The sequence below is a fragment of the Falco cherrug genome, chromosome 9, assembly GCF_023634085.1.
Source record: "Falco cherrug isolate bFalChe1 chromosome 9, bFalChe1.pri, whole genome shotgun sequence".
Taxonomy (NCBI): domain Eukaryota; kingdom Metazoa; phylum Chordata; class Aves; order Falconiformes; family Falconidae; genus Falco; species Falco cherrug.
The window spans coordinates 32,285,015-32,312,391 of NC_073705.1; the positions used below are offsets into that span (position 1 = coordinate 32,285,015).

Consider the following 27,377-nt stretch of genomic DNA (forward strand, 5'->3'; position numbering starts at 1 on the left):
GCAAGGCTCACGGCCTGTGGCTAGCACCAAGTGTTACAGGACTACATGTTAACAGAGGTTGGGCGCGAGCTGGGTACTGCAACACCTATGGATATAAACAATTCGCTGATGCTTAGTTTAAAAAAAAAAAGAAAATAAATGCAGATCTGGCTTGATAAAATTGATTTTAGGGGTAACAAAGAGATCAAAGAAATACTATTTAACGTAAGTAAATGGCACTATATATAGCAAATTCAGATGTAACCTGAAGCTGCAGACCAGTGAAGAAAAAGGAAGGTGCAAAAGCTTGCTGGCAGACATATAAATATGACCTGAAGTGGATCCTGGGGAGAGGAAGCAGAAACCACCACCATCAGCATTGTGTTTGTTCCAAGAAAAGATGCTAGTGGCTGATGACTGTTGGTGTTATTCCCTTCAGCAGCTGCAAGCTACTGATATGAATGCTCAGAGGAGCAGTCTCTAGGGGAAGGAATAGAAACTAAGAGGTGTCCATGCAGGCGCACATGCCTGTGTAAGAAGTTTAACCATAACATTACTATTATTGTGGTTTTTTTCTGTAAAAAAGTGCTTTAAATTCATTTTAATTCTTTCTGGTTTTGTAATAATTAGACCTAGACTAAAGATAATTCTTGCATTAGAATAAGATTTTCATTATACTAGTAAAAAAAATCTTCTTTACCCATTTATAGAAGATTTGCTTCCTCTTTACCTATAAACAAGATCTTTTAAGTAACATCACAGAACCTCTCTCCATTCTTGATTCCATTCTGTTTTCAAATGTGAGAGCATATTGCTAAGAAATATGTTTAATTAAATACTCTCTAATGTCCTTTCATAATTAATATCTGTAGGATTTGAGGGGTGTGTCGTTGTTGTCCACCTCCCACCCCCCTTTATAGGAATGAGCAACTAAAATTGCATAATAATAATAAAGTAACATTAAAATGCAAAATAATAAAAATTCCTCATAAGGCTTCTCTTTGTTCCTGGCATATGACAGTGTCAGCTCCCCTCCTCGTTTTTTGTGAGGCTTTTAGTGGAGAATGCACAAGGTTGTCACTCTGTCCTAACAGGCCAGAAAGTCACTTATATCAAACCTCATTATCACCTCGGAACTGCTGCTGCTGCCATCATGTTCAACCTCTGCAACTACAGACAAGAATTAACAGTATCCCATGTTTTTATTCATAAATTTATATAATCTCTAACTGCCAATTTGTATGTTTTCAAGAATTTTGGGTGCTGGCTTATAAACGTTTATCTTCTGTGGCATGAGCAGTCTGTTTGCCCACCCTCACAAGTGTCTAGGAAGCATCTGCAGAGGGCAGAGTGAAGCCCTGGATCTGGGAGCAAGCTGCTGCTCCTGCGGGTTTGGCGGGGTCATGGCTCTGCCTCGAGATGCTGGGGGGAGCCGGGGCCACCCCAAAGCTGCTGGGCAGCACTCACTCCAGGAAGGCTCCCGGCATTGTAGAGGGCTTCAGCCTGCAATGGAGTGAATTCCCAATAGGCAGTGACTTCATGACAACACTGTCTTTCACCTTCTTTCTCTTTCCCTTTCTTTTAAAAACAGACACACATACAAGAACTTCTCGTTTCTGCAGTAAGTTGGAGAGCCTTAGTACACTCTCCCTCCTCTGTGCCTCACTTTAGTGGTTTTTGTTGGGTGTGGGTGGGTGTTAGACCTGATGTTGGGGAGCTCGACAAAGGTTAATACAGCTACTACTCTGAGTAGCATGCAATGTTCTAGCAATCAAGGATCTCCTAAGTGGTGAAAAGAGGCAACGAACTGGGTAGGAAAAAGGATTAGGGTATCTACACAGATTGATATATTTTATGGAAAATAAAGTTGCAAGTACCTGTAGAAAAAATTATTTAAAAGGTTTCTGCAAGGCCAAACCCAAATATGGAAACTAATGATTCACTATGTTACTAAGTACCTACCCGTTTCTTGTCTCTGCCTCTATCCCTGTGCCTGTTTTCCTTGGTACCTAGCCTGGTACATAAAGGAAAATGCAGGACTTCTCCTTCTGGAATGCAAAAATTTGCCCTAGTACCCATATTTGTAAAAATTTGGTTGCATCTATATGCTTTAGTTTGATGCAGATGCCTGTTGACTAAAATACGTGGAGGGAAGTGCTTCAAATAGAGTAAGTGAAAAGAATGGTTATGCAATGCCTTTTTGCAGCCATCTTGTAACTCACTGGGCACAGAGCAGGGAAATTCAGAACACTTCTATAGCCCTGCTGCTTTCACTTCAGGGAAAGCTGCAGCTGGGCTGGCCGGTGTCAGGGGGAGCTGCATTGCACAGCAGCAAATGCAAGAGCTTTTTGGAAAACACTTGTCCAGAAGTGGGCTGGAAACAACAACTGCATTCATATTTAATACAAAGACTTTGTTTGCTTGACTGTTCTGTACACGTACAAGAATAGGGAATGGTTTAAAAAATATCTACCCGTTTTACAGAGAAAACTTGTATCTGTAAATTTCATTGGAGCTGAAATGGATACCTGCTCACAAAGAATTCTCCCCTGGTATCATTAGCCCAGCCAAACATTTGCCTGAAATGCAGTTTTCGTCATTAAAATAATGTAAATTAACTATGCCATAGTAAATGACAGGATAGCTTTAAATATCCTATTTTAGGCTGGTTTCCATTTATCATACAATTACTGTGTCAGACTGCAGCAGCTGTGGCACTTTATAACTTGCGGTTTCCTCTAGGGGGGAGGGGTACCCTGCAATTAATTTGACAGAAGCCCCAAGGGACTCACTGAGCAGGATTTTTGCCGCCCAAGTTCTGTAAGACCAAACAACCCTAGGAACTGTGATCCAGGAATGCAAAGGGTTTCATAGTGTCACTGGTACTGAGCGATGCATCCATGTATCAAAACAAGGGGATGCTATGAAAACTTCAATGATTTTTCAATTAAAATCTTAATGCTTTCTAAATAAACAACATTTCTGTTCTTGACACGCTCCTGCTCTACTACTGTGTATTTTGTATCTGGTTTCTGTGTTATTCTGAGGATATTACTAGGGACTCGGACCTGGTAACACGAGTATTTATATTGTAGGACTGAATTTGGTCCAAGTTTTTGCAAGCCTGGCCACACGTGCCCCTGACCACAGACGTGCTTCTCTGGGAAACTGTGGCTCTGCAATGCAATGCCAGTTCACGGCCTCGGAGCATGAAAATGAAACAGGTTTGCAAGAAGCCGTGTTGATAACCCTGCCGGAACGGTGTGCCGGCATGTAACTTAAGCCCAGCTGTATCAGGTCTGATGTATTTAGGCTGCGCTCAAAGATGATGGAGAGATGATCTATTTGCCTTGAGAATAACAGCGCCTGCAGACGAGGCTCTGCAGTCCCTAGGCGGGACGGGCTCTGGCCGAGGCGCAGGTGTCCCGCACGCTGGGAGGCATTGCGGGGGGCTCCCGCGGCGGGGGGTGGTGTGTGGTGTCCCGCGGCGGGGGCGTGCTGGGCGAGGCTGCCCCCCTGCCCCGCGGTGGGCGAGCCCTCCCGGGGGCGGCGGCGGGCGGCGCGGCGGCACCGGGCCGGGGCGGAGCGGAGCGCGGGCGGCACCGTGAGGGGTCTGGGGGCTTCGTGGAGATGAGCAGCGGGCGCGGAAGACGAGGGCGGCTGGGCAGCACAAATCGCCGGGCGCCGTTCCGGGCGCCGAAAGGTTTCCGCAAATGGTGTCCGCTGGGGAGGGGCGGGGGGAGAACTACACAGCTGCTGCGAGAGCCGCGCTGAATCGCAGTGGCTCGGGCGGCTCCAGGCCGCGCACCCCCGGGCCGCCGCCGGGCGAGGGGAGCCGGTGGCGCGGAGCGACAGCAGCGGCGACCCACAGCCGCGGGCTGCGCGGGGCTGGGCGGCCACCGCCCCCGGGCCGGCTCCCGCCCCGCGGGGCCCGGCGGGGTGGGGTGGGCCGGGCGGCCCCTGCCGCCGCCGATAGGCCGCGCCGCATCGCCTGAGCGCCGCCGCCGGCCTAGCGCCCGCCTCCCGCCGCGCCGCGCTCACGCGGGGCACGGGCTGGCCCGGGCGCGGCCGCAGCAGCTCCCGGCCGAGGGCGGGCCGTGCGGCCCCCGGGCTGCTCCGCCGGGCCGCGGTCGCCCGCGGGGGGAGGCGCGAAGGGGTGCGGGACACGCCCGGGCGCCCGGCCCAGCCCAGCGGCGGCGGCCGCGCTCGCTCCGCCGCTCGGGGCTGGGCAACGCCGCCGGCCCGCGGCTGCCTCCCAGCCGCTGACGGGGCCGCGGCCACCCCCGCCCCTGTCACGCGGTCCCGTGCCGGTGGCCGCGCACGGCGGAGGCGGCACATAAACCTCGGCGGGGCCCGCTTGCCGCAGCAGCGCCGCGATCCGCTTTGCGGGAGCCGTCCCGCAGCGCCAGGATGCGGGGCCTGGTGGTCGCCGGGTTCCTGCTGCTGAGCTTCGCCGCGCCGGGCGCGCCCGTCAGAGGGAGGAGGAACGTGGACCCCGAAACGAACATGAACATCGTGAGTGGTGTGGCGGGGCGGGACCGTGCCCCAGCCTGGCCACCGGCTGCGGCGGGCGGGGAACGGAGCCGGACGGCTGGGCCAGGCGGTGCCGGGCGCCCCGGCGCTGGGCAGCGGTCAGCCGGCTGCTCTTTAGCCCCGCTGCTCGCGTACGTCGCGTTTTCCTTCCAGGCTCTCTGCGGTCCCCTGTTGTTCATCTTTTTCTCGCGTATTTCTGCTCCAGACCCGCGTTCCCCGCTGCAGCCGGGACGCCGGCTTTCTTGGCTGCCGGACAGGGCATGTTCATGAGGCGCGCTGGCACCGCGCACCCCCGTTCTTCACCGCTGCCTTCCTGCCCATTTGGCATTGACTCTCTCAGCTTTACACTTCTGCTGCAACAGCCAAGTCCAGAAACCATTGGCTGTTTGTAACTGGTAGTAGCTGCTCATTCCTCTGCCCGGTATAAACTGCTGTTTTCTCAGGCACACGATTAGATACTTTGAGCTAGAACTGCTTGAGGTCCATGAGTAAAGAAGTGCTTGGGTTGTCAGTATCATCTAAATACCGTTTTGAGGACTGAAAATGGTCATTTAGTCTGAGACTAATAGCATTTGATTGGAATTTAGCCTTAAAATAATTTTGGAATGTTAATGTCACTATGAATGGTTAAGGATATATTAAGAAGAAATAGCATGTCTAATTAAACGCTTCTTCTCATCCTTGCCCAGCAGCCTAAGAGTAGAACTCTGACCACATCTTGCATTGCTTACATTTTTCTCAGGGCATGGCTGGTGTCATAAACCCAATTAAATGGCAAGTTCTCTGCCTTAATGGAGATGTATCAAATGAAAATAACGTAAGATGCAAGAGATGGGAGATAAACCCATTCATGAAATCATAGTATTAAGCAAGTACGGGGTTTTTCTTATTATTTTCTTGTTTGGCTTGGCAGGAAAGTAATTTAAAAGGTCTGCAACAGACATAAGTTTGAGAGGAGTGACTAAGAATTGGCACATGAAACTACAAGCTGAGGTAGCAGTATTAGCAGCTTGCACATGTGAAGAGTGTGACCTTAGTGTTTTAAAGCTTCTGTGTTTGTGATTCATTTGTTGTCTGAACATGCTTGTGTCCTCTGTATAACAGAGAATTTAGCATAAGGTTCAGGTATAAACCTGAAATGTTTTCAAAGAAGACTTTTCCCTTTGGGAGAGATTAACTCTTCTTTCCTTCTCTTCTGTGTGCCGCTGTGGTGCCAGTGGCTTTTTGCTGTCCTCACTTGTTTGTTAGTGGAGGATACTGCTTTTCTCAAGAGCAGACAGTTTCAATGTTTGCCTGCCAAATCCACATCTTGGTGTTTTGCCCTATTACCATAATCTCCTTTTCAGCACTTCAGTCTCCTTTCTTTCTCACTGTAAGCAGCATGTGAGTAACTAATATGACAGCGGATGGGGACAGGCTAGGGAGCCTTCCCATTTTCCTAGGTAAGGTTTGTGCTCTGGCTAGTTCCTGACTCTGTACTGGGGTAGGTCTCATAAGAAAACCTGTCTGCATCAGGCGGGCAGATGGTATGGCACATTCCTACCACATCCTTTAATTTCACATGGCGGTATTTGGAAGGAACCTAAAATACTTTGCACATGTTAATGAACTGAGGAGTCTGGCAGCCTGACTCACAAGGTGGCTTCTTTTTTTTCTTCAGAGTCAAATTATTACCTTCAGGGGATACCCTAGTGAGGAGTACGAGGTGACAACAGAAGATGGGTATATCCTTTCTGTTAACAGAATTCCTTATGGCAAAAAAGGCAGTGAGAGGAGTCAAGGTAAGGTTTATGTCTGCTTGGAAAAATGGGAAGTCATGAAAAAACTCTCTTTTGATTTATACAACTTTTGCTTCTGTAATAATCCAGGAAAAGATTGAAGACTGTATGACCTATGCAGTTAGAATGTTTTATAGGTGAATGTTACGGCCAAAGTAGCTTAGACATATGTGGAGTGACTTGGGTAAAGGAAGGGAGAAGGGGTTAGAAAGCTGTTGTTTCCTGGCATTGCCTTTTCGTGACATTAATACAAGTCCTTCCTTGTTTGATTTTTGTGTATTTTTTTTTAAGGGAATGAGAGGCCTGTATTTTCTGGGAAGTCAGAAATAAAGGTTGAGATTTGTTGGGTTCATTTTAAAAGTTTAAGTCATAGAGTTTCTTGGAAAGAGATTGATTGTAACATTGTTGAGTTATTTCAAAGGCCATTTTAAAAAAATGAATATTTATAACAATTAAGTTTGTTAAAAATGTGTGAGCATTTTCAGAAGTACAGGCAGTTCACTTGCCTCTTCTGGTAAAATATAACTAAACTACAAGAGTTCCCACTAGAATGTTCACAAAATAGTTACTGCCTGATTTCTACATGAAATAAGAATTTGTTTGTTAATTTTAGTCTCGCTGAAGCTCCCTTTGCAGTAAGGTACAAGACAGACCAATAATGCATGCTACTGGTGCGTCATATTTTACACAGCTGCTTAAATAGGTAAAACAATATAGTAAGATAAAATCCCTTCAGAACTTCTTGTGTACAATACATTTAAAATATATATTGCAAATTAGAGTGTGTAACAGGTAGTTGACAACAGTCAGCGCAGACCAGGTTGTTTTATGGATGTGATTTGGTAGGGGACTGGCAGGAGCATTGGCATATGCCGCTAGAGCACTGTTACAAGCTGTAAGAAGTACTGTGAAAGCTGGTATAAAACCATGAAAGGGATGCAGGGGCTGTACAGGTGAGGAGGTGGGGAAAAGGAAGGCTAGGGGGAGTGTAAGCTGAACTTAAAGGAATGATACACGCAAAGGTTTTTGCGAGGACTGAATGAGGAATGCTTAAAAAATGGGACACTGCGTATGGAATTAACAGTTTATTTGAACAGTAATAGTGAATTTGCCATCAGTCTTGTCACCACCCCTTAAAAAATCCTGCAGACAATCACGTGCATACAGCAGCAGCCTGTTTGCGTAGAAACTGTACATATTCTTAGAACCCTTTGGATTGAAAAAAAACTAGAATGAAAGTTAAATACATGGAGCTCAAAAGAAACCAGTGATTGTCCTATAGCCTTGGGTGTGAACAAGACCTGTGGAAAAACACTCTCCTCTGCCAAAGGCCAAGCAACAGTCTTCCTGACCTTATCTGTTCGTTTTGTGTGAGTTAGGATGTTTGCGCTGTCCGCTGTCTCTTACAGGGTGGGTGTGTAAAGATCAAGGCACGAACAAGGCCAGTCTAACCTGGCAGGTGTATTTGTATGTAAGAATTTCAGAGAAGCCCACAGGACAAAGACAGGTTGCCTTTGTACCTGTTGATTTTGTTGAATCCTTCATCGGTGATATAAGCAAACACAAGTTTCCTGACCTGTGGGAATTCTCCACATTCCCCTTGTTACACCCTCGACCCCAAATTCATGTTTTGCAAAGTGCTTTAATTTTAAAAACAGGGATTACTGAGCATATTTGGGCGAGTATGATCTCCTAGAAGAATGAAGATTTCAAAGTTCATGTTGATCTTAAGTCTTTATAGACTTGGTATCTTTTCTCAGAAAGATACCAATGATGTGTTACTGCTGACTTAGCGTATATATGTCATAATTCTTCTTTTGCAATACCTGCATAAAGTGAATAGGATCCCTTGTAATTATGTATCACATGATGTTTTGGAACAAAACCTACAGTTCTTCAGCTAAGAAAAAAAAAAAAGGGGGGGGGGGGGAGGGGGAATGTCTGGAGAACCTAAAAGCAAAACATCAATGATTTTTGGTTTTAGTATTAACTAAAAATCTAAAGCAACCGCATAGCATGGGTAAGAAGGGCATGGAAATAAGTCTGTCTTCATCTTCTTGGGGGTGCGGTGAGAAGAACAAACTGTTCTATAACAGAAAGGGTAGTTTAAGGACCTACCTTTCTTATTCCCCTTCTGGGGTTTTGGGGATCAGATGTGACACAGTTATTATTGTCCAAGTCAGTTTGTCATATGATTGTGCAGTCCATGTGCAGATCTGGTGACTGCTTGGGAAGGTGAAGAAGGAACTGGCAGAAATCGGAGGCTAATGGGAGAAGAGAAAGCATTAAAGCAGTTATCCCCTTCCTACATTATGAAACATGCAAGTAGCAGCTTGAGGAGAGCCTGTTCTTCAAAAAATGAGAAGTTGGTTGGTCTGAGTTTAGTAAAAGGGAAGGCTAAAAACTAAACTAAAAGTGAACGCTACTGAAAAGGAATGTAATGTTAGGCTTGAAAATCCTGCACTCTGTTTATAAGACAATGAAGTATTATTGCAGCAGAGCAATCAGATGTGTTGAACTGTACTGTCTCCAATGCCAATTTGGCACTGCTGGAGATTTGCTCTGGTTGCAGGGACAGTATGCCACGTGGGTTTTTTTAAAAAAATGGAAAAAGCAGGCACTGGAAAGGTTCCTTGTCACAGGTATAAAGGTTGCCAGCAGGGAGGAATATTGCTAATTTGGATTTTGGAACTCTGCCAACTTTTATGGACATGCACTGGAATGGAGGGTGTAGGTGACTGAAACAGTTGTATTTGGGCTGTTTTGCTGAACGATCCAAGTCTAAATTATCAATGGAGGAAGTATTGCGTGAGTTAGTGTTGTGGTAGAATGATGTGTCATTGGAGGAGGTAAATTCCTGAGTAATCTCTGGCAGTGAGGTAAAGTTACCATGTTATCGGATTTCAGTTATTAAAGCAGGAAAAAAACCAAAACACCTGTGCAACTGCAAGGTCCAGAGACAGATCTTTGGATTTTCTGAAGGTCCTGTTCCTCCTAAAGGATTATATGTTAATTTACTTTCTTTTTGTAGAAGCAGGATTCTTCAAATTTTTTTTTAATCTGTATTTGACATAAAGGTGTCATTGCCCTTTTCAGGATGGGGAAGTCAGGTGAGAGCCTTCCTCAATTCCACCTGGGTCTTGTCTGTGGTTCTTTTGATTACTTAAGTCAGGGGGAGAAGGTCCTTTAAAACATACATTGCCTTGTTGGCTACTGCTCTTCGTGTCCTGCTGCTAGAGCTTTAGTAATGGAAAGGAGTCGCATACAGACAATGTCAGTACCAGTTGCAGAGATTTCCACAGCTCTGCACTCTAGTTTGGCATTGTCTTAACCGTAAAACAAAGATCTCAGTAGCACATATTTGGGAATGCCTTCCCCAGGCTTAGGGGCATAAGTAGTTCAGCTGTCTCTGTGTTGGGGCCACTTTGCTGAGTATTTATGAGCTAGAACCAGTTGTAAGGGCTACCTGTATTTTTCTTGTAGCTTTTGCTTTTCTTGTGTTTGCTTATTGTACATTTGCTGTCTGTTTTGAGCTTCAAGGAGTCTTTTGCTGTAGTTAGGAAACTAACAAGATGCTAGTTTAAAATTCTTAATGATAAAAAGTAGCTTTTTGTGAAAACACAAGATTTAATGGCACTGTGCTAAGATTAGCAATTTATATAGTATATTAAATCAAGTAGATTAGATATTCAAAGTGCAAATCTAAAGCAGGCTTTCAATAATTCACTTGAATTCTTCTTAGGCATTCAATTCCAGATGAACAGGAATATAGAGTAAACGCTTTATTTTTCAGGTCCAAGGCCTGCTGTGTTTCTGCAGCATGGTTTGCTTGCAGATGCCAGCAATTGGATCACAAACTTGGATTACAACAGCCTGGGCTTTATGCTGGCGGATGCTGGGTATGATGTCTGGTTGGGAAACAGCAGAGGGAACACATGGTCCAGGAAACATACACACTTCACAGTGAAGCAAGAAGAATTCTGGGTTTTCAGGTATCCTCATCTTGCTAGAGAAACTAGACGTGCTGTTTGCAAGCAGGCTGCTCTTCCTCTCTTTGCCTGTCTTCTCAGTTCAGTCATGTTGTGAAAGTACAAGATATTTTTTTTCCTGGTTGCATGTACTGTCACATCTGTAGGGACAGTAAAGGGGAGTTTTATGGTCAGTTTAGTGTCCTGAGACAGCCCTCGTAGGTGGTCAGTAGAATGTTAATTGCTTTCACTGGTGCTTGATGTGAAGAGTCAATCACCAGTGTTCAGCTTCATCCAAAGGAAGCTTTTCTTTATGTCCAAACAACTGCTCTGCAGTGCAGTAAAGCTCTGTGCAGCTGTTCCACAATGATAAAGTTACTGACTTTACAGAAAACAACTGACTTCTTCCTCTTTGCTTTGTAGCTTTGATGAAATGGCCAAGTATGACATTCCAGCCTCAGTGGACTTTATTTTGAAGAAGACTGGCCAGGAACAAGTATTTTACATTGGCCATTCACAGGGCACCACAATGGGTATGTGAAGAGATGCATTTGTTAGAATATATTGTGTTTGAAATGGTATCAAGTTCCACATAGGTGGTTTAATGATGAAAAAACAGGGCTTTTGAAATCTACTACTTCTGGTTTTTTAGCTGCTTCATGAAATACTAAACATTAAAATGAAAAGACTTAACCTTTCTGTGTTTACATAAATTGGGAAGCTGTTGAAATGAAAATTGGTCAGTTAGCCAGCAGTACAGTTCCTATTGCAATAAATTGATGAACTATGCATAATTAGAATTATCAGACATGTAGAATAAAAGATTCCCATCTCCAGAATATTTTGCTTATGTAGGGGGGCCTGGCTCAGGTGCTTTTAGAGCTGCAAATAGAAAGAGCTAGAAGAGTGTTGAGTTAGTTACCATGAACTTGTTTTTCAGAAGAAAACAATCCTTCTGACTTGCCACATTTAATTGGTGTTCTGTAGTAACTAGATCAGTTTACAAATCTAAACTGGTCCAAGATACAACAAACTATTAATGTAAAAATACTTTTGCACACTTTCTCTTAGATTTTATAGAATCACTGCTAGGTAAAATTCTCATCTAACTTGTGTCAGTGAGGTGGTTAATTATTCTCATATTGTTTACAGCTTTCATTGCTTTTTCAACTTTGCCACAGCTGGCTAAGAAAATCAAAATGTTCTTTGCCTTGGCACCAGTAGCTACAGTCAAGTTTGCCACTAGCCCTCTGGTAAAACTGGGAGTGTTTCCTGACCTGCTACTCAAGGTTTGTATTTGAGTGTAAATGTTTTAAGCCAGATGAGGGGTCCTCCTTTCTAGTTGAAAACAGCATAGCAAAGAATGTTAATAGCTGTGGATTAGTGAGTAACATACTGGATGAGAATACTAGGCCAGTTTTTTCATAATAATGCTGTGGAAGGTCAGCAGTGGCTTCTCTGGGTTTATTGCTGTCTAATAAGGCAATTTGCATCCGTTTAAAGTAGTAATTATTTTTTTCCGTGTACATGTTTCTAGAATTTAAGCTACAGAAATCACATGACTAATTAAATAGTTGGTCTGTTTTAGAAGTCATATGATAGCTTTATACAGAATACTTCTGCATTGTCATGAACTTTAACAGATTTGTTTCACAATTAACGATTTAGCATTGGAAGAGGATCCTTCAGGGGGTGATAAAGAACAGCAGCTTTATATAGATGCTGTGATTCATCCTCTGGAGGAGTTTACCTTTCCCCTTTAACATCAAAGGGAATGTAGGCAGACTGGCAGGCTGCATAAAGTGCCTGAAGTCAGACATGGTGGTCACCCTGCTGGTTTTTAACCGTCACTTTTCTTTCCACCACCCATGGAGATTCCCACACACAGCTGTTTGTTCTGTGAGATAAACCCTTCTCTAATGTACCTTGTACATATTTAATGGGTGTCTGTTGGCATTACTAGTTCTCCGCTTCAAAGGCAGTTAACATAAAAGCGATACTAGCAATTGTGGTCTCCTGTTCCTCACGTAATGAACTTTGTCTAATGACATTAGCGGGAGATCAACGCCCTGTGCAGTTGTTCATGTTGTGCTGAAGAACTTGATTCTCATGATGACATGCAAGAAACTGGAGTACGGAAGTACATGACAGTGGCAAGCCCATGAGTCAGTTGTACCTTTAAAAAGCTGTCACTTTTAAGGAAGTTCTTAGTGGGCCATTTTCAAATCCTTGGCTGTTTTAAAAATACCCATCAGGAGGAAGTAGCGACCACAGGTCATGAAACTTGTTTTTTCTCCGTGGTTTGAAGAAAGGAAGCTGCAAGTACAAAGCCATTTAATATTAACAGACACAACTTAACATATTTTAGCCTTAACCAGTTTTGATGACAAGAAGCTGTACAGTATTCCTGTAAAATGCTGAATTCAAAATTTATTTGAATTTGAGGTTAAGCTTGGAGTTCTTGAAAGATTGTCCCAGTTCCCATGTACTTTTTGTGGGGCTAATGGACTGCATCATTTGTAGCAGAAGCACTAACCGTCTTCCCCTTGAGCTGTAAACAAGGTTGATAAGGAGATAAATCATTTTCATATGACATACTTGTCACCAGTGCAAATGGAAATAATAGCCTCAAGAATGCTGTAGTATAAAATCTAAATCCAGGTAATTCTGTACAATTACATGTTTGTCCTATGTGTTTGTTATTTTGTAGGACATGTTTGGAAAGAAACAATTTCTCCCTCAGAATTTTTTGCTGAAGTGGCTTGCTACCCATGTTTGTACCCACAGAATACTCGATGACCTTTGCGGCAACCTGTTCTTTCTTCTGTGTGGTTTTAATGAGAGAAACTTGAATATGGTGTGTTCTAGTGTCTTCTAATAGCTAAGTTATGAACTCTAACCTAGTATTGGCTGCATATCACTGTACTGATAGTCCTTTACATGTAATTAGAAAACTAATGCTGCTTTCGCCATACTGAGTTTGGATGATTATCTTTCTTTGGTATAGATTAATTGCCCAGTTGGGATGCATAGAATAATGTTGTAAAATGTTACTGGAAAGCTAAAATACGTTATTTTAGATCTGTTGGGGAAGTGAATTAATATGATGGTGCAAATATTTAATTCCTTTTGCAAGGAAGTGAGGAATAAAGATACAGTTTTCAACCTTTTTCAAGAGCACTGTTGAAGTGTTCTGGTCTTTTGATGGATGTGTGCAATTATTTTCTCTGGGACCAATTTCTGACCCTGCTGATGTCTTTTGGAACTCAGACCATAGGGGAAGCCTTCTTCATAGTACTTAGTATCTAAAAGCTAGTTAACAGCAGCTGGCGTGAGACCGCCTTTTTTCATAATGCTTCTTAAAAGTGTTGCTGACACCCTGTGGTAACGAGAAGGTGATACCTGTTTACACGCAGGTGGATGAAGGTTGAGAATTTTTTATTGCAGTGAGATAGGATTAGCATTATTTTTTGTCACTATTCTGTGTACAAATGTGTGCCTTTTTACTTTGTATCAAGGTGAAAGTGCTGGGGTTTTATGTTTTCTTGACCAGCACATACAGTTTTCATGGGTTTAATGGTGGATATCTTTTTTTCTGCCAGGATTTAAGTTCCCCCTGGGTATTTTGTACTTCTAAACTCAAAGTGTGTGAAGTTCTGGATCTTTAGACTGACAGCTACTAGTTTAGATGTAGAATAATGCAAGGTTTCTGTGGAGGTCCATCTAAATCTTAGTTAACGTGCTTCCAATTCTTACAATACTAGCACTTCAAAAATATATTAAGCATTTTTTATGTATTCATAAGGGGTAGCATCATTATTTTTAAAGTTCATCTGTGAAGTTCTGTGGTTAATTGTAATTTAAACATTTGAAACTTTTACCTCATCTGTATGTATGGCTCCAGTTAACTTTTGTTTATAACTGTTTTAAGTAGAATGGAAAATTTTGTTAGTTGTTCAAGAAGCAATAATGGGTAGAACTGCTGCACTGTGAGGAGTAAACCATGTTAATTATCTTGTTGCAGAGCCGAGTGGATGTGTATTCAACACACTGCCCTGCGGGGACATCTGTACAAAACATGATCCACTGGAGCCAGGTAGAGTTTCCAGAATCTAAAATCTCCATGACTCTCACTTGTTTGTAGAATATTGATGCCTTTGATATTTAAATGGAATAAAATGCCAAAATATACATGCAGCATAGCCCAAGTGAAATTCCAGAGCTGCCAATTATCAGAATGGCAGCTATTCACTGCAGCTGCTTTGGTAATAGTGGCTTATGGTGGCTCAGTTCCTCCCCTGTTTCTCTGAAGATACGCTAACTGTGTACTTCATGCCAACAAATAATACAACAGAATAACTTAATTTAGAGAGATGCTGTAACAAGTATTTGCTCCCTTTCAGCAAACCCTGTTTTGATTACAAGTTATATTTTTAACCAGTGAAAAGCAGCAGGCTTTCTGTCCTGTTCTATTCTGTTGGACTTAATTTCATATTTTATTAGTATACTTTGAATTTCACCTCAAGGCACAGTTTCATGTCTGTGATGCTTTTGTGCCTGAAACTTGCTCAGCATGCTGACAAATAAGAGAAGACGTTTGCCAGGGAAGCAGCGGTCAGTGCTACTTGTGATCTTGTAGCTGGACTTGGTCGCGATTCAGAAACAATCCAATCTCCTGTACATAGCTGTCTAAGTGTGGGCTCACAAAGAGATTTGTGAAGACTTCCTTCTCCTGCCCCCAGATCCCTGTTAATATAGAATTTAGTTTCTGAAAAGAATAGGTGGTAAATCATACACAGATTAGACTTTCTAAGAAAGCTCCACGCTGTATTCATATACGTTTAGACAACAAGGTAAATATTTCAGAAGTAACCGTGGAGCTGTCACATCTTTGCTTTGGGTACACTGAACTGTTTTCTTTAATCTTTCCTGCCATTGCTATGAAAGAGTGTGAAATCTTGAGGGGCAAAGTCTAATGGTATTGAAAGGTAAATGTTTCCCACCCCTGTGATACTCAACAAAGCAGTGACACTTGTCATTGTTAATACTTGGTATTTCACTCTTCTTGTGTCAGTTGCCTTTGCCAGTTCTCCAGATGACTTACACTTTTTTTTCTTATGCCTACAATGGAAGTAGTGTAGTTCTTTGTATGTGTGAATATTTGTTATTTCTAGGCTGTGAAGACTGGGGAACTCAAAGCTTATGACTGGGGAAGCAAGGCTGCAAATATGGCTCACTACAATCAGGTAGATGTCTTTTATGGATATGTTAAAATTGAGTGCCACAAAAAGAGTCCTTGGGCACTTCTCTGGGTGCTGTGTTTATGCTGCATGCTGGAGAGCCACTAGTGTTACCCAGTAACCAGACTGGAGATCTGTCTTTTCTGGGGGGGGGGAAAGGAGAAAAAAAAAAAAAAAAGACAGGGTTATCGAGCTGTAAGGTAATCCTAAGTCAGTATGGAGCCCGTGCTTGGATATGACGTTGTGGTGGCACACTGTTTCTTGAGGGGGGTCCTGCCTGCCTGGATCATAAGATCCCACTGCACTGCTCATAATGAGGCATAGACTGTCAATTCATGTGTATTGCTTATCTTCAGCTTGTTTAGTCTCCCCACATGTTTGTTTCTAAATTGCTGTGTGCAATACTAATAACATTTGCCTTATGTCACTTTTGTGACTGCAAAATATTGCAGTATCGTACTTTTAGCATTTGATTAGGGTTCGGAAATAACTTGAATGTGATGCATTCTCTGGGGCTTCTGCTACTCTGCTGTCTTGTAAACTCAAACCACACCTTTACTGCCATGTGTGCTATAATACTGCTGGACTCTTGGAGGTAGATTTTCTATTGAGTCAGGTCTCCATCTCTAGCTGCCCAAGAGAGGAAGGGAAAACGGTAATCTGACACATTCTTTTTGCATTTGCTAGTATGTTACGCTGCAGTGTAGTATCACACTGAAGACTTCTTTCTAATGCTTTTGTTTCTACTTCCCCCCTCCTTAGTCTGCTCCCCCTTTCTACAAAGTGAAAGAGATGACTGTACCAACTGCAGTGTGGACTGGTGGACAGGACTGGCTGGCAGACCCAAAGGATGTTGCTATGCTGCTCACTCAGATCACAAACTTGGTTTACTACAAAAGCATTCCAGAATGGGAACATTTGGATTTCATCTGGGGCCTTGATGCACCTTACCGCATGTATAATGAAATAATTAACATGATTAGGAAGTACCTCTAAACTGACATGGTATTTCAGAGTATTAGTTCACCAGAAACCTGTCTTTTTGGAACAATAATGCTACATTGCTTATTTATGATGCATTTTTAAAATGCCAGCAACAACTACTGAATTGGATTTGTATTTGGTTGTTTTTCTCAGTATTATTTCTCTCTGCTGCAGAAATACTCACTGTATCCTGCTGATTTTGCACACAGTGGCGTGGTACTCAAAAAAAAAAAAAAAAAAAAAAAGCAGTGTGACTGTGCACAAAAGGAGTATGTCATGTGCATATATAAATTTAGTGACATGTCTGAAAGACAAGTTAGTCCATTCAGCAGCTCATGTGCTTGACAATTAAAATGAAAAGTATTTCATTGTGCATAAAACACTGCCATCTCTCAGTATGTTGCCATTTCTGAGTACCTTTGAGAAGTACTCCTTGTATTGCAGTGACCCATTTGGTGCTGGTACTTTTAAAAAGCACTTGGTGGCTTTTTGCTGCATTAGTATTTTAGCCATCACATACAAGCTAGCTACATCAGATTACTATTTTATTATTGCCCAGAAGAACTGTAATGAAGCCAGAGAAGATCACCACTGTCAGCTGAAATCTCTTGGTTTGGGACTGATCTATTGCTGCACTTTTCTTGATTTAATGGTGTCCCTGAAGCCTTTCATGTTTCACATTACCAGCTATGGATAAGGATCCTTGTGTACGCTTGCAGATTCCTGGAACAAGAGAAGCGGTTAGAAGAAATACCACTTTTGGTTAGCTTTGTCAATAGGTTGTGACTTTCAAGGAGAATGATGGTAATGTACTCATGGTTTGTTTTCTTTGCACTGACTACTAGAAAACAAGCTCCCCCGGTATACTACTGGCAAGGGAAGAGCCAAAGCATTAATTCTGTAGCTTTAGTGACTTAATTTGCGTGAACTTTTCCCTTAATCATCTGCTGCTTTGAAGATGTGTTTACTTCTTAACTGCTTATATGGTGTTTGCCACCATTATGGTCAGGAACCGTACAACAACCTGGTGAAGCCTGGCAGTATTAACAGCAGTTTCCATTTGTCTCAGTTTCCACTTCAAAATGGGACTAAGTCCCCATTTAATGGGGAAATGATTCACAGCTGCTTCAGGAGTCTGACTTTGGAGCTGTAATTGTCTGTGGTACAGGTGCCTTGCTGTTTCCATTCACTACGCAGAGGGCTTTGGCTTCTCTGAATTGCACAAAAGTTCCATGCCAAACATAGATCTATGAACAATCTCCAGACTCAGTTACGTCAGTCCAGATAATTTCTGTGCCATGGTTGGATTAAACCCAGATTTCTGTCAGTAATCCTAACGGGATAAAAAGTTTTTTCTATATGGCATAGAAAACAGTGTTTTAAACTGAGGCAAGCTTCTTTTTTGTAAAAAAATTAAAATAAGATAAAAAAAGCATAAGCCATAAATTAGGGGTTTTTTTGGTTGGGCTTTTGTACTCCTAATTTAGACTCAGGGAATCCTCAGACATTGTTTAAGGAAAAAGTGGTTCATGATATTTCAGCTGCAGTTCCTAGCAGGACCTCTTAAGTTTCCTTTATGTTTGTAGCAGCCGTATTTGCTTCACCTTGCTGTGCTGAAAGGAAGTTTCTCTAGGAGTCCAAAGTGGTTAACCTAGCAGTTGTGAGGGGATGTGATACAGCAACAGCCATGTGCATCATGTTTATTAAGCTTGAGTATTGCAATAAACATGAGATCTGCTTGGAGTTTGGAATGATGGGCTGTGTTTCACTTCTTGTTTCATGAATGTGTGTGAAACTTTGGGACAGAATCTAGGAAGCTGAGTCTGTCACAATTACTCATCCATACAACAAGTAAAATAAAAAAGTAAAATAGCCAAGTAAGTGTCCATTTTACTTTTGTCTTGAAAGAGGTTTTTCCTAAGTCTAAAAGGCCATTCATGTTGTTCTGAGGAAATTCTCTATGACTTTTAAGGAAGGTACCAACAGTGACTAACTGTTTACAAGACACAGTCATTTTCTAAGCCTCCAGGTGAGGCTTCTTTCAAACCACTGGCATGGTAGAAAGTTTCTTGTATCACATTCTTAAACCTTGGGTAATTGGATTGCTTGACAAACTGGTAACCTCATAAATTGCATTTAACCATGTAGTAAGGCAGGGAACTAATCTTTGTCGTGGTATGTTTGACCCAGCTTTTGATCTTTGTCATCTTCAATAATAAATAAGCTCAGGCTGTACCTTTCTGTACATTCTGAATACAGTAGATATGCAGTCAAGATAGCAGGGTGTGATTAAATCCTGCGTGTTGCCAGCTTTGTCAGCTGATGAACCCCCAGTGTGCCTGGAAATAAAGCCAGAATAGCGGAAGCTTTACACAAAAGCCATTATGGAGCTTCTGTGCTTCACTGGAGCATGGCTGAGACTGGGAATTGTGAGCTGCTGTGTTTTCCCTGGCTTGCTAAAGTTACACACGCTGTATGACACAAACTTGGAGAGGTGTCAGTGGAAACAAGTGTGGGAAATGAGACACCCTGAACGTAGAGGAGAAGAGCAAAAGCTTGGTCTGGTAAGAGTGAGCGGTGACAAACGGTACATTTTTCAGAGCAGGTGTTAATGTACTTGGGCCTGTTACGGAGACATCTTTGTGTTATAGGACATATATGATGTTGAAGGTTTGCTGAACTTCAGCTTTGGATCATAAAAAAGTGTAGTAGCATAACAGAGGGCATCAGACACCTTCTGCTGACTTAGTCTGAGCGTTTTGTGATGCAAACAAACTATGCTGGAAATCCAGAAGGAGGTAGTCCCAGTTCGGTTGATGGATTGCCACTCACAGACCTGTGTGCATCTGAAGTAAATGCATGATCCAGGGATTTGACTTAGAGATGTACAAAACAACTGGGCATACAAGGGCTTACGCAGACATAAAGGCAGGTGGTTTTGTCCATGTTGTGCTTGAAAATTGAAAAGGATTTTTTTTATAGTCACCTGTAAGTATATTCACACTGTTTCAGGCAGAAGGCCTAAGGATGGTAGAGTGCGTGCACGTTAGTGGTGCGTACCGAATGATGTACTAGCTCAGTGCAGAGTGTTTGTACACTGTTTAGTGATTCCGTAGGTGGTGAGAACTCTTGACAAAAATTTACACACCAACTCAACACAGAAGTGCTTCAGCATAGGAAGTGGTGGTAAACTTGGGGCCTGTAAAAGAAACAGTTTTGTCAGCTTGGGAACAAAAGAAACCCATTTTCTGTAAATTACTCTTTGCAGTGAATGTATCATAAAAAAAAGGAAATAGGAATACTTTAATATCATGAAAAGCTACAAATGGCTTTAATCTGTAAGACATGAGAGAAAAACCTTGATGGCTGAATAATTTTGCTGATATATAATAAAATGTGGCTCTGGTGGAAGATTTTGCTATAATTAAAGCATTTGTAACGTCTTCTCCCTTTCTTTGATGTCTTATAAAATACGAACTCATGCTGCAGCATCGCTCATCGTGAGCATGCTAATGGCCTCTCTTCTTCAGTAGCCTATTTTCAAATAACTTTATAATATAAACAAAATCATTGAAGTCATCAATTAAATAAAAAATTACAAAGGTTGGGTGGACAGTTGTCACACCTGTAACGTGATTGATTGCCTGAGTCTTATTTTCTGAGGATACTGAGCTGAGAAGTGTCTGCATTGCCTCCCGACTCCTCCAGAGACGATGCGTATGTGTTAGTTGCGGAGGATGCGAATCAGTATCTCGCTACTGAATTACGAATTCTGAATGAAAGAATTTTAGGATCTTTTCCTGATGGTTATTATTTTGAAAACTGATCCTGATAACAGCTTGAGAATTAACAATCGGCTTTGCTGGCAGCTTTCTATCTGAGTTTGTTGATTAGACCTTTGCTTGCGCTCCCTTTCCCTGGGGCTGGAGAGGCTGTCAGTGGCGCTTGGCTGGGGAGGTGGAGCGTTGGCGTGAAAATATTTTGATGAACACAGTGCGTTAGTTCTGTTAAGGATGTTGTGCTGAAGCTGAAGTTTTTCATCAGGACTGACGGGGGGAACGTGTGTTCTTCATCCCCAAGCACTCGGTGCAGCCGCGGGCCCAGGGTTCGGGCAGCTCACCAGGGATGCCAGGAGCGGCGGCTCAAGTCCCTTGGGTGGATTCGGATCCTGGGCTTGGGTCTCGGCGTATACCTGACCGTAAGGAGACCATAGGTTGAAAAGACGTAACTACGCAGAGCTCCTTCCCCCCCGCCCCGCCGGTCACCCCCGCGAGGCCTGCGGCAGATCCGTGCCTGCCGACTTTCTGTGCTGCGGCGAAACGGTGTGTGTTTCGCTGTCCCTGCAAACGCGAGCAAACGCTGCGGGCCGCCTCCCGCTAGCTGTAGCGCCGCGCAAACGCTCGCCGGGAAGGTCGCGGCGGGGGGCGGCCCCGTTTGCGCGGCGCTACCGCCGGGGGGCGCCGTTGCGCGCGGAGCGGCCCGTGCGGCCGCGCGCGGGGTCTGGCGCCACCCGCCGCCCGGCAGCGCCCGCGCCTCGCACCGGCCGCCCGAGTGAGGTGAGCGGGGCGTGAGGGGCGCGGGCCCGGCGTGTCTTCCCAGCGCGGTAACGATTTCCTTTAAAATGAGAGAAGGGGCTGCGTCTGCCTGCCTTCCCCCGGCTGCTGCGGCCCTGGCCGGGCCACCAGCCCGCTTTCCCGGCCCCCTCCTGCGGCAGGGCCGGGGGCTCGGCGTGCCCTGGGGGTGCTGCCTGGCCCCTGGTACAAGTATCCTGCCCTACAGAGGGGGAGGAGAGGAGGAGGAGGAGGGAAAAAGAACTTTTGCCTCTGCTGCCGTGCCGTTAGTTTCAGCGTGTTGATCCCGCTTCTCCCTCCTGCTAACTTTCCCTCATTTTCCTGCCGGCTGAGTGTTTCGCTGTTTACCTCATACTTGTACCTAGCGGTGGAGCCTGGGGTAGGTGCTTGCGTCTTGTGCTCATGTGGAATCTATTTAAGACCCTTTGCGGGGCCTCATTCCAAACTATGTGCCCTTCAACCTAAACTCCGTAGCAGGAGTTTTCGAGAGACCCGTTTACAGCCTCACAGCACATGGGAAAGTTTGGCAGCGTCGTCGCTTGAGTGAAAAAAGCTGGGGTCGTGTTGCTGAATTAAGCACAGGCAGGGGTTTGCGTGCGCTTTGTCGGTTCTTCGCGTCGTACCTTGTGCTGACAAAGAAAACCAGGCCCGCGGAGCGGGACGTGCTGAGTGCTGCTCGGTGGCTCTGCCACGCCGCTGGGACGGCGTCTCTGGAGGGCGAGGACTTGCCCGCTCCGATGCATGAGGGTTCGCTTTCCGAGCACACGCACTTGCTGCGCGGCCTCTGTCCCCCTCCGGCGCCAGCCCTGCGGCTCGGCACGGCTCGGCACGGCTCGGCACGGCCCGCCCTGCGGGGCGCCTGCAGCTGCGGTGCGGAGCGCGGGCGGCTGCGCGGCCCCACTGCGGCGTGCAGAGCCCGGCTCGGGGCAGCGCCAGGCTCCCAGGTAAGTTCCGCTCACCTTGCTTGGGCTTGCTGATGCAGGGTATACTAGTAAGGGGGCTGTAGAATTCTGTTATTTTTCCTTAAAGGACTTAAATACTTTTCTGTGACCTAATCTGCAGGCAAAATGTCTATTCTTTAAATTTTAGCTTACAGGCTGCGGTGGTTCTAAAACTTCTTGAGACTCACAGGGCTGTTAGGGATTAGTCAGAGGAGTGTCTTCAGGGCAGTTGAACAATTTCTGTCAGTCTTCCTTTAGGCAGATTTGGAATGTGTTATAGAATTCGTTTAGTCCCTGTGTAATTCTAACCGAAAATCACATATCCTGTCTGGGAAGCTTGATTTCTGATTGTACCTACATAAATCAACAGAAAGCATCTCTCACAAAAATATTTTCAGATCCAGATGGTGATTGAGTTACAAATGCATTTTTCATGTCCTTATTGTGAAATGGAGGTCAGGATAGAGTATGATGAGAAGATTGAAATAAAGCTCTTTGATATAGATCCTTATCCATTAGATTAGTGTCTCTCACTGGGTTTTAGTTTCACTACATTCAACAGTCTGAATTCAAGCTCAAAATTCAGCAGAAGCATCTCACAACAGCAGAGGATCTGAATCTGTTTCTAAAATGCATATGCAATGGGTAGTCTTCGAAGGCCATACCATTCCTGTCTCCAACAAAAAAACTTCTAATTGCCTGAATAATAGCACAGATGTTACCGTTTCAGTAAACTCCTTGAAGTCTAACGAGAGAGCAAAATCTGCGCTTACCTTAAGAGGAGAATCTCTTGAAGAGAAAACATTTGTGACTGAAAGCAAACCTAACTATTGGAAATCCATGCATAGTTCAAAAAAGGTCACTGCTAATTAATTATTCTTAATTGTTGGGAGGCAAGGAAATTCTGTCTCCCATTTCCCCCCATCAGGTTTTGTTTCTGAATAGCAAAGAGCTAAAACTGTCTGAACAAGCTAATAAAGTCATCCAGGAAGTTGAGCTCATTTCCAATATTAGAATAAATGCTGTACCTACAAAAGACGTGAGTTCATAGGAAGCTCGTGGCAAGCTCTGTTTCCCTAAATGTACAAAGCTTTGTTTTTCTTTTTCTAAAAGCACAAAAGAAGTCATGTCTTAGTGGTTAAATGAAAACCTCCGTCATTTACCCCTAAAATTCTTCTGGCAAATTAGAAATCTTGGGAGTCAAGCCTGCTAGCTTCTGCCAGCTGTGTGCTTGCCCATGGCCAAAAGATGATCTTTCAAAGGACATACGTCTAACCAGTAGTGCTTTTAGTTGCATATGTTAGTTTGTTACACAGGTAAAGGATGATTTCCATATCATATTGCTCAAAGAGCTGTGGGGATGTGGACTGAATATTGTAACAATGCAATAATACTTGTCATTAAGTATCTATTTGGAAGCATAATGAGATTTTTACCTTGTATTCATCCCAGCAACTGGGGATGTTTTATTCTTCAAAAGTTGTTGGCTCAGTTTTGCATCTCGTCAAGTCAGGTGGATTTTGCCAGGAAAGGTAGTTACAGGAGCGTAAGGGAAAATAGGACCTCAAAAGTAGATGGAGACGAGTCACAGCAACCACATTTTCAGACTGGAAGCATAGTGTAGGTCTCCTTAAGGTTTTGACTTAGCCTTTTGTATACCCAAGGGATCATTAAGAAAACATGTGTCTGCACACGTCCATCCGTTACCCACCAAGCATCCACAGCTCAGACCTGGGGTTTAGATACACATACATCTTCGGTAGCAGTCACATAAAAAAATCCACGTTAGGTTGTATTTCCATACTCATAAAGGCAAAAGGCTAACAAAGGATGACACCATTTAAAACTAGTAAGAGAAGCAGCTTTTCAAGTGTGTGGATATTCCTATCCTCTTTCTCTGTATTCCAGTGTTAGAGCTCTGTATTCCAGTGTTAAGAGTTCTGAATGTCTGCTTGTTTTTCTTACCATGCAAGTCTCTCGTAGAGCTCCAGTGATTACCTTGTCCAGCTAGTTCTGTTCTGAGGTTATAATGCATTATACCGCTTCTGTATAACAGGAAAGGGAACTTCCTCTTTAAAGCTACGTATTACTAAGCAAGGAGGATTTCTGATGGGCGGAGTTTTCCTTTGAGCGGGCTAGATAAAGGCTTGCAGGATTTACAGACGTCTCAGACTGCAGTCAGCATGAACTGCAGCCTGCCAGGCAGAGCGCTGCTCAGCCGCCACGCAATGGATGGACAGCAGGACAGGTTGTGCCTTCAGTCTCTTTGGGACTTTGTCACAGCAAAGGAGCCATTGATCAAGTCACCATTTTTTCCAGTGCTGTTTTCTTTTACAGCATACATGGCTTTCTGTCTTCCATATATTGCACTGGATTTTTTAAGCACCAGGCTACCAAACTTGAGAAAATACAAAATCCAGCCACAGAACTATCCAACTCTTGGAATGATGGTGCCTTGCATTATTCAAAGTGCATATCACCATGTTGTTTTAATCTTCCCAGTGACATTTCTCCACTGGTACTGGAGACCAGTGAATCTACCAGTGATAGCTCCAGAGCTGCCGGAGGTCCTGCTGGAAGTAGGAGTTTGCCTGCTTCTCTTTGATTTTGAGTACTTCCTGTGGCATTTGCTTCATCACAAGGTGTCTTGGCTCTACAAGACCTTCCACAAGGTACATCACAAACATGTGTCAACATTTGCTCTTACTACACAGTATTCCAGTGTATGGGAATTGCTCTCACTGGGATTTTTTGCTGCTATCAACCCGGTGTTCCTCGGATGCCATCCTTTGACTGAAATGATTTTCTTCCTTGTAAACATTTGGTTGTCAGTGGAGGACCATTCAGGATATGACCTTCCGTGGTCAACTCACCGACTTGTGCCTTTTGGTTTGTATGGAGGAGCACCACATCATGATCTCCATCACCTGAAATTCAAGTCAAACTATGCTCCTTACTTCACCCACTGGGACAAACTCTTTGGGACATTCACAGAGTCGCATTCTAATTAAGGATATTTACCTGTGGACAATCTCTTATTTTTTTATGGACTGAACTGGGACATTAACTTTTCAGAAACATACAGAAGATTGTATATTTGAAGCTGCTTATAAAAGCAATAGCTATTTATAAGAAATCCTCTTAATATATGTGTATTGGTATGTATACTTGGAGCTGCCTATGTTAAATGACTGCAAATGGGAGGAGGGTAAATATCTGTTGCTTAAATTTGTTTGAGTCAAAGGTGTAAGGGAAGCATTAAGAGACATTTTCTCTTCTTTCCTTCTTTCCAGCTTTCATAAAGCATGCATTGTATTACTGTATGATGTTTTATGCATACGCCAGAACAATTATCTTACTGTTGTAGGATGATTTATGATGTAAACAGAAAAGGTACATATCATGGGATTTGTGGAGTTTAATCTGCCAGAGCATATTATTGCACAATGATGTTGTAGAACATTGCTGCCAAACAAATCTAGTTGGCTAACTGTGCAATAATTTCAGTATTTCTATTTTAAGCCTTGATGTTCTGTCTGTTTTCAGTAAAAAATAAATATGGTAATTTAAAAAAATTATATTCCTTTTCATTTTATTCAGTCCTCTGTTCATATTAGGAACAGGCATGATTCCTATTGCGTAGGTATAATTTGTTTGAGTTTCAGACTTTTCTTACTAAAATATTGTCATGTTATTGCAAAAGCGAACCATTTACTTTTTCTGCAGAATCACATGTTATTTTTAACTAGTCTTCAATTTGGTAGAAACAGAATATTGAGGAATGCAGTTCAAAAAAGCTGTGGTGAGATTTTATTATTACATTTGTGAGAAGCTTTAATAATTTTCACTGAATTTATGGTGTGAGACCAGAACATTAAGCAGCTTCGTAATAAAGGGGAGTATTGGTCCTTCACAACCACATCAGTTAATGGCTACTTGCATGCAAAAACCTAAATATAAAGGAAAATAAACAGGGTTTCTACAGAATATACGATTATTTCAAGCAGATTTTAGAAGAATGGAATCAAACCTTTCAGGATCCTAACCTGCAGAGCAAACTGGCTACATGTTGCTAGAAGAACAGTTGTATACAGAACATTGCCATGTAGTCACACAGAAGTCACACTGAGAATAAAAAAAAAAGGCATGAAAAGATGCGCAGGTCTTACATGCCTCATTTGGCGGAGATCCACATGGATTTCTTATGTACGCTACACAACATTTTAATGCTTGTAATTTTCTATCATAATGACTCATAAACTTCTCAGGATAGTGATGGGAGCAGAGAAAGTACAAATAGTGTAGAGAGTGTGTAACAAACACTTATGCATCATCATCCAAAAATGTCTTTTTCATTACATCTGGAGGGTTGTGTGACCTTACAGAGGCTGTTTGTCCAGGAGAAGAGAGAAGCCTTAGTATTCCAACAATCTGAACTTATAAAGGGAACAGCGCTTTTGGACACTGACTGCATCTTTTTGGTAACAGGAAATAATCTTCGTAAACATCTTCATAAACAGTATGAAATGCTGCAATTTTAATACTTAACTATTCCCTCTGCTCTCTGGATATCACAGAACAGCAACCCTTCTTTTCAGTGGTAAGAACATGACACATCCTGAGGGCAAAACCTGAGACTTAAATGACTAAAAACTGGACTTTTTGCCATGCATCTATTCAGCTGAGAGAAATAATTCCAAATCTTTCTGATGATTATAATTTAAGTATTTTGGGGTGTGCTACAAAGAGAAGAAAGTATTCTTTTTTTTTCTGCCAAATACAGGATGCAAAATACAGTCTCTGATTTCTTTGAGCTGTTTAGCCATTTTGAGGTATCCCAAAGTTACTCATTCAGTTCTAGAAATCCCACTTAATTCATCTGGGGAAATACTGAGCATCTGTTGGGGGTGCTCTGTGGTTTCAATGAGTTATACCTTATACTGTAAGTATATATTGTAACTGTACACCATAACAGTCTATTTCATGTACTATTGGCTCTCTAAGTAAGCAAGGCTAAGGCTAACTGGTACTTGGATATGTTGCTATAGGATGCCTATGAGCAAATCCCACAAGAAAGGTTGTCGCTGAACCCACAGGGATTATTCCACTTTTTTACGTGAAGCTTAAGAGTTGATATAACAAATGCTTTACTACTGGAGAAAGAGTCCTAGTCAGATGCAGGCAAAACTATGCTTGCTCTTGTCAGGTGAGTAAGTCTCATTTGGCATTGGCAGCATAGCGTAAGAGGTGAGGGTGATCAAAGGGGCAATGGAAGAAGGCAAGTACTGCACGATGATCCCGCCTACTCCTCTCTCCCTCACATCCTCAATGTTTGCATGACTTCAGACATACACCAAGAATGCATTTCCTCAAATGTGGAATT

At 43.2% G+C, this 27,377-nt stretch overlaps 2 protein-coding genes across 2 annotated transcripts; both read left to right on the plus strand.

Moving 5' to 3' along the window:
* The first annotated feature begins 4,138 nt into the window (after positions 1-4,138).
* LOC102048467 (putative lysosomal acid lipase/cholesteryl ester hydrolase) lies at positions 4,139-19,925 on the plus strand. Its single transcript, XM_055720814.1, has 9 exons — positions 4,139-4,494; positions 6,173-6,293; positions 10,084-10,282; positions 10,682-10,791; positions 11,411-11,547; positions 12,969-13,115; positions 14,283-14,354; positions 15,433-15,504; positions 16,261-19,925. The coding sequence occupies exons 1-9, from the start codon at positions 4,390-4,392 to the stop codon at positions 16,492-16,494; spliced, it is 1,197 nt and encodes a 398-aa protein (XP_055576789.1). The 5' UTR covers positions 4,139-4,389; the 3' UTR covers positions 16,495-19,925.
* Positions 19,926-20,062: 137 nt separating this feature from the next.
* CH25H (cholesterol 25-hydroxylase) lies at positions 20,063-25,578 on the plus strand. The gene has a single exon (XM_005433724.4). The coding sequence runs from the start codon at positions 24,178-24,180 to the stop codon at positions 25,003-25,005; it is 828 nt and encodes a 275-aa protein (XP_005433781.1). The 5' UTR covers positions 20,063-24,177; the 3' UTR covers positions 25,006-25,578.
* The last annotated feature ends 1,799 nt before the right edge of the window (positions 25,579-27,377 follow it).

Excerpts from the sequence above, each read along its gene's own strand:
- CH25H (XM_005433724.4), top strand. The coding sequence starts at position 24,178 with ATGAACTGCAGCCTGCCAGGCAGAGCGCTGCTCAGCCGCCACGCAATG.
- LOC102048467 (XM_055720814.1), top strand. The coding sequence starts at position 4,390 with ATGCGGGGCCTGGTGGTCGCCGGGTTCCTGCTGCTGAGCTTCGCCGCG. Across the intron at positions 4,495-6,172 it reads CCGAAACGAACATGAACATC|AGTCAAATTATTACCTTCAG; the intron begins GTGAGTGGTGTG and ends TTTTTTCTTCAG. Across the intron at positions 6,294-10,083 it reads AGGCAGTGAGAGGAGTCAAG|GTCCAAGGCCTGCTGTGTTT; the intron begins GTAAGGTTTATG and ends TTTATTTTTCAG.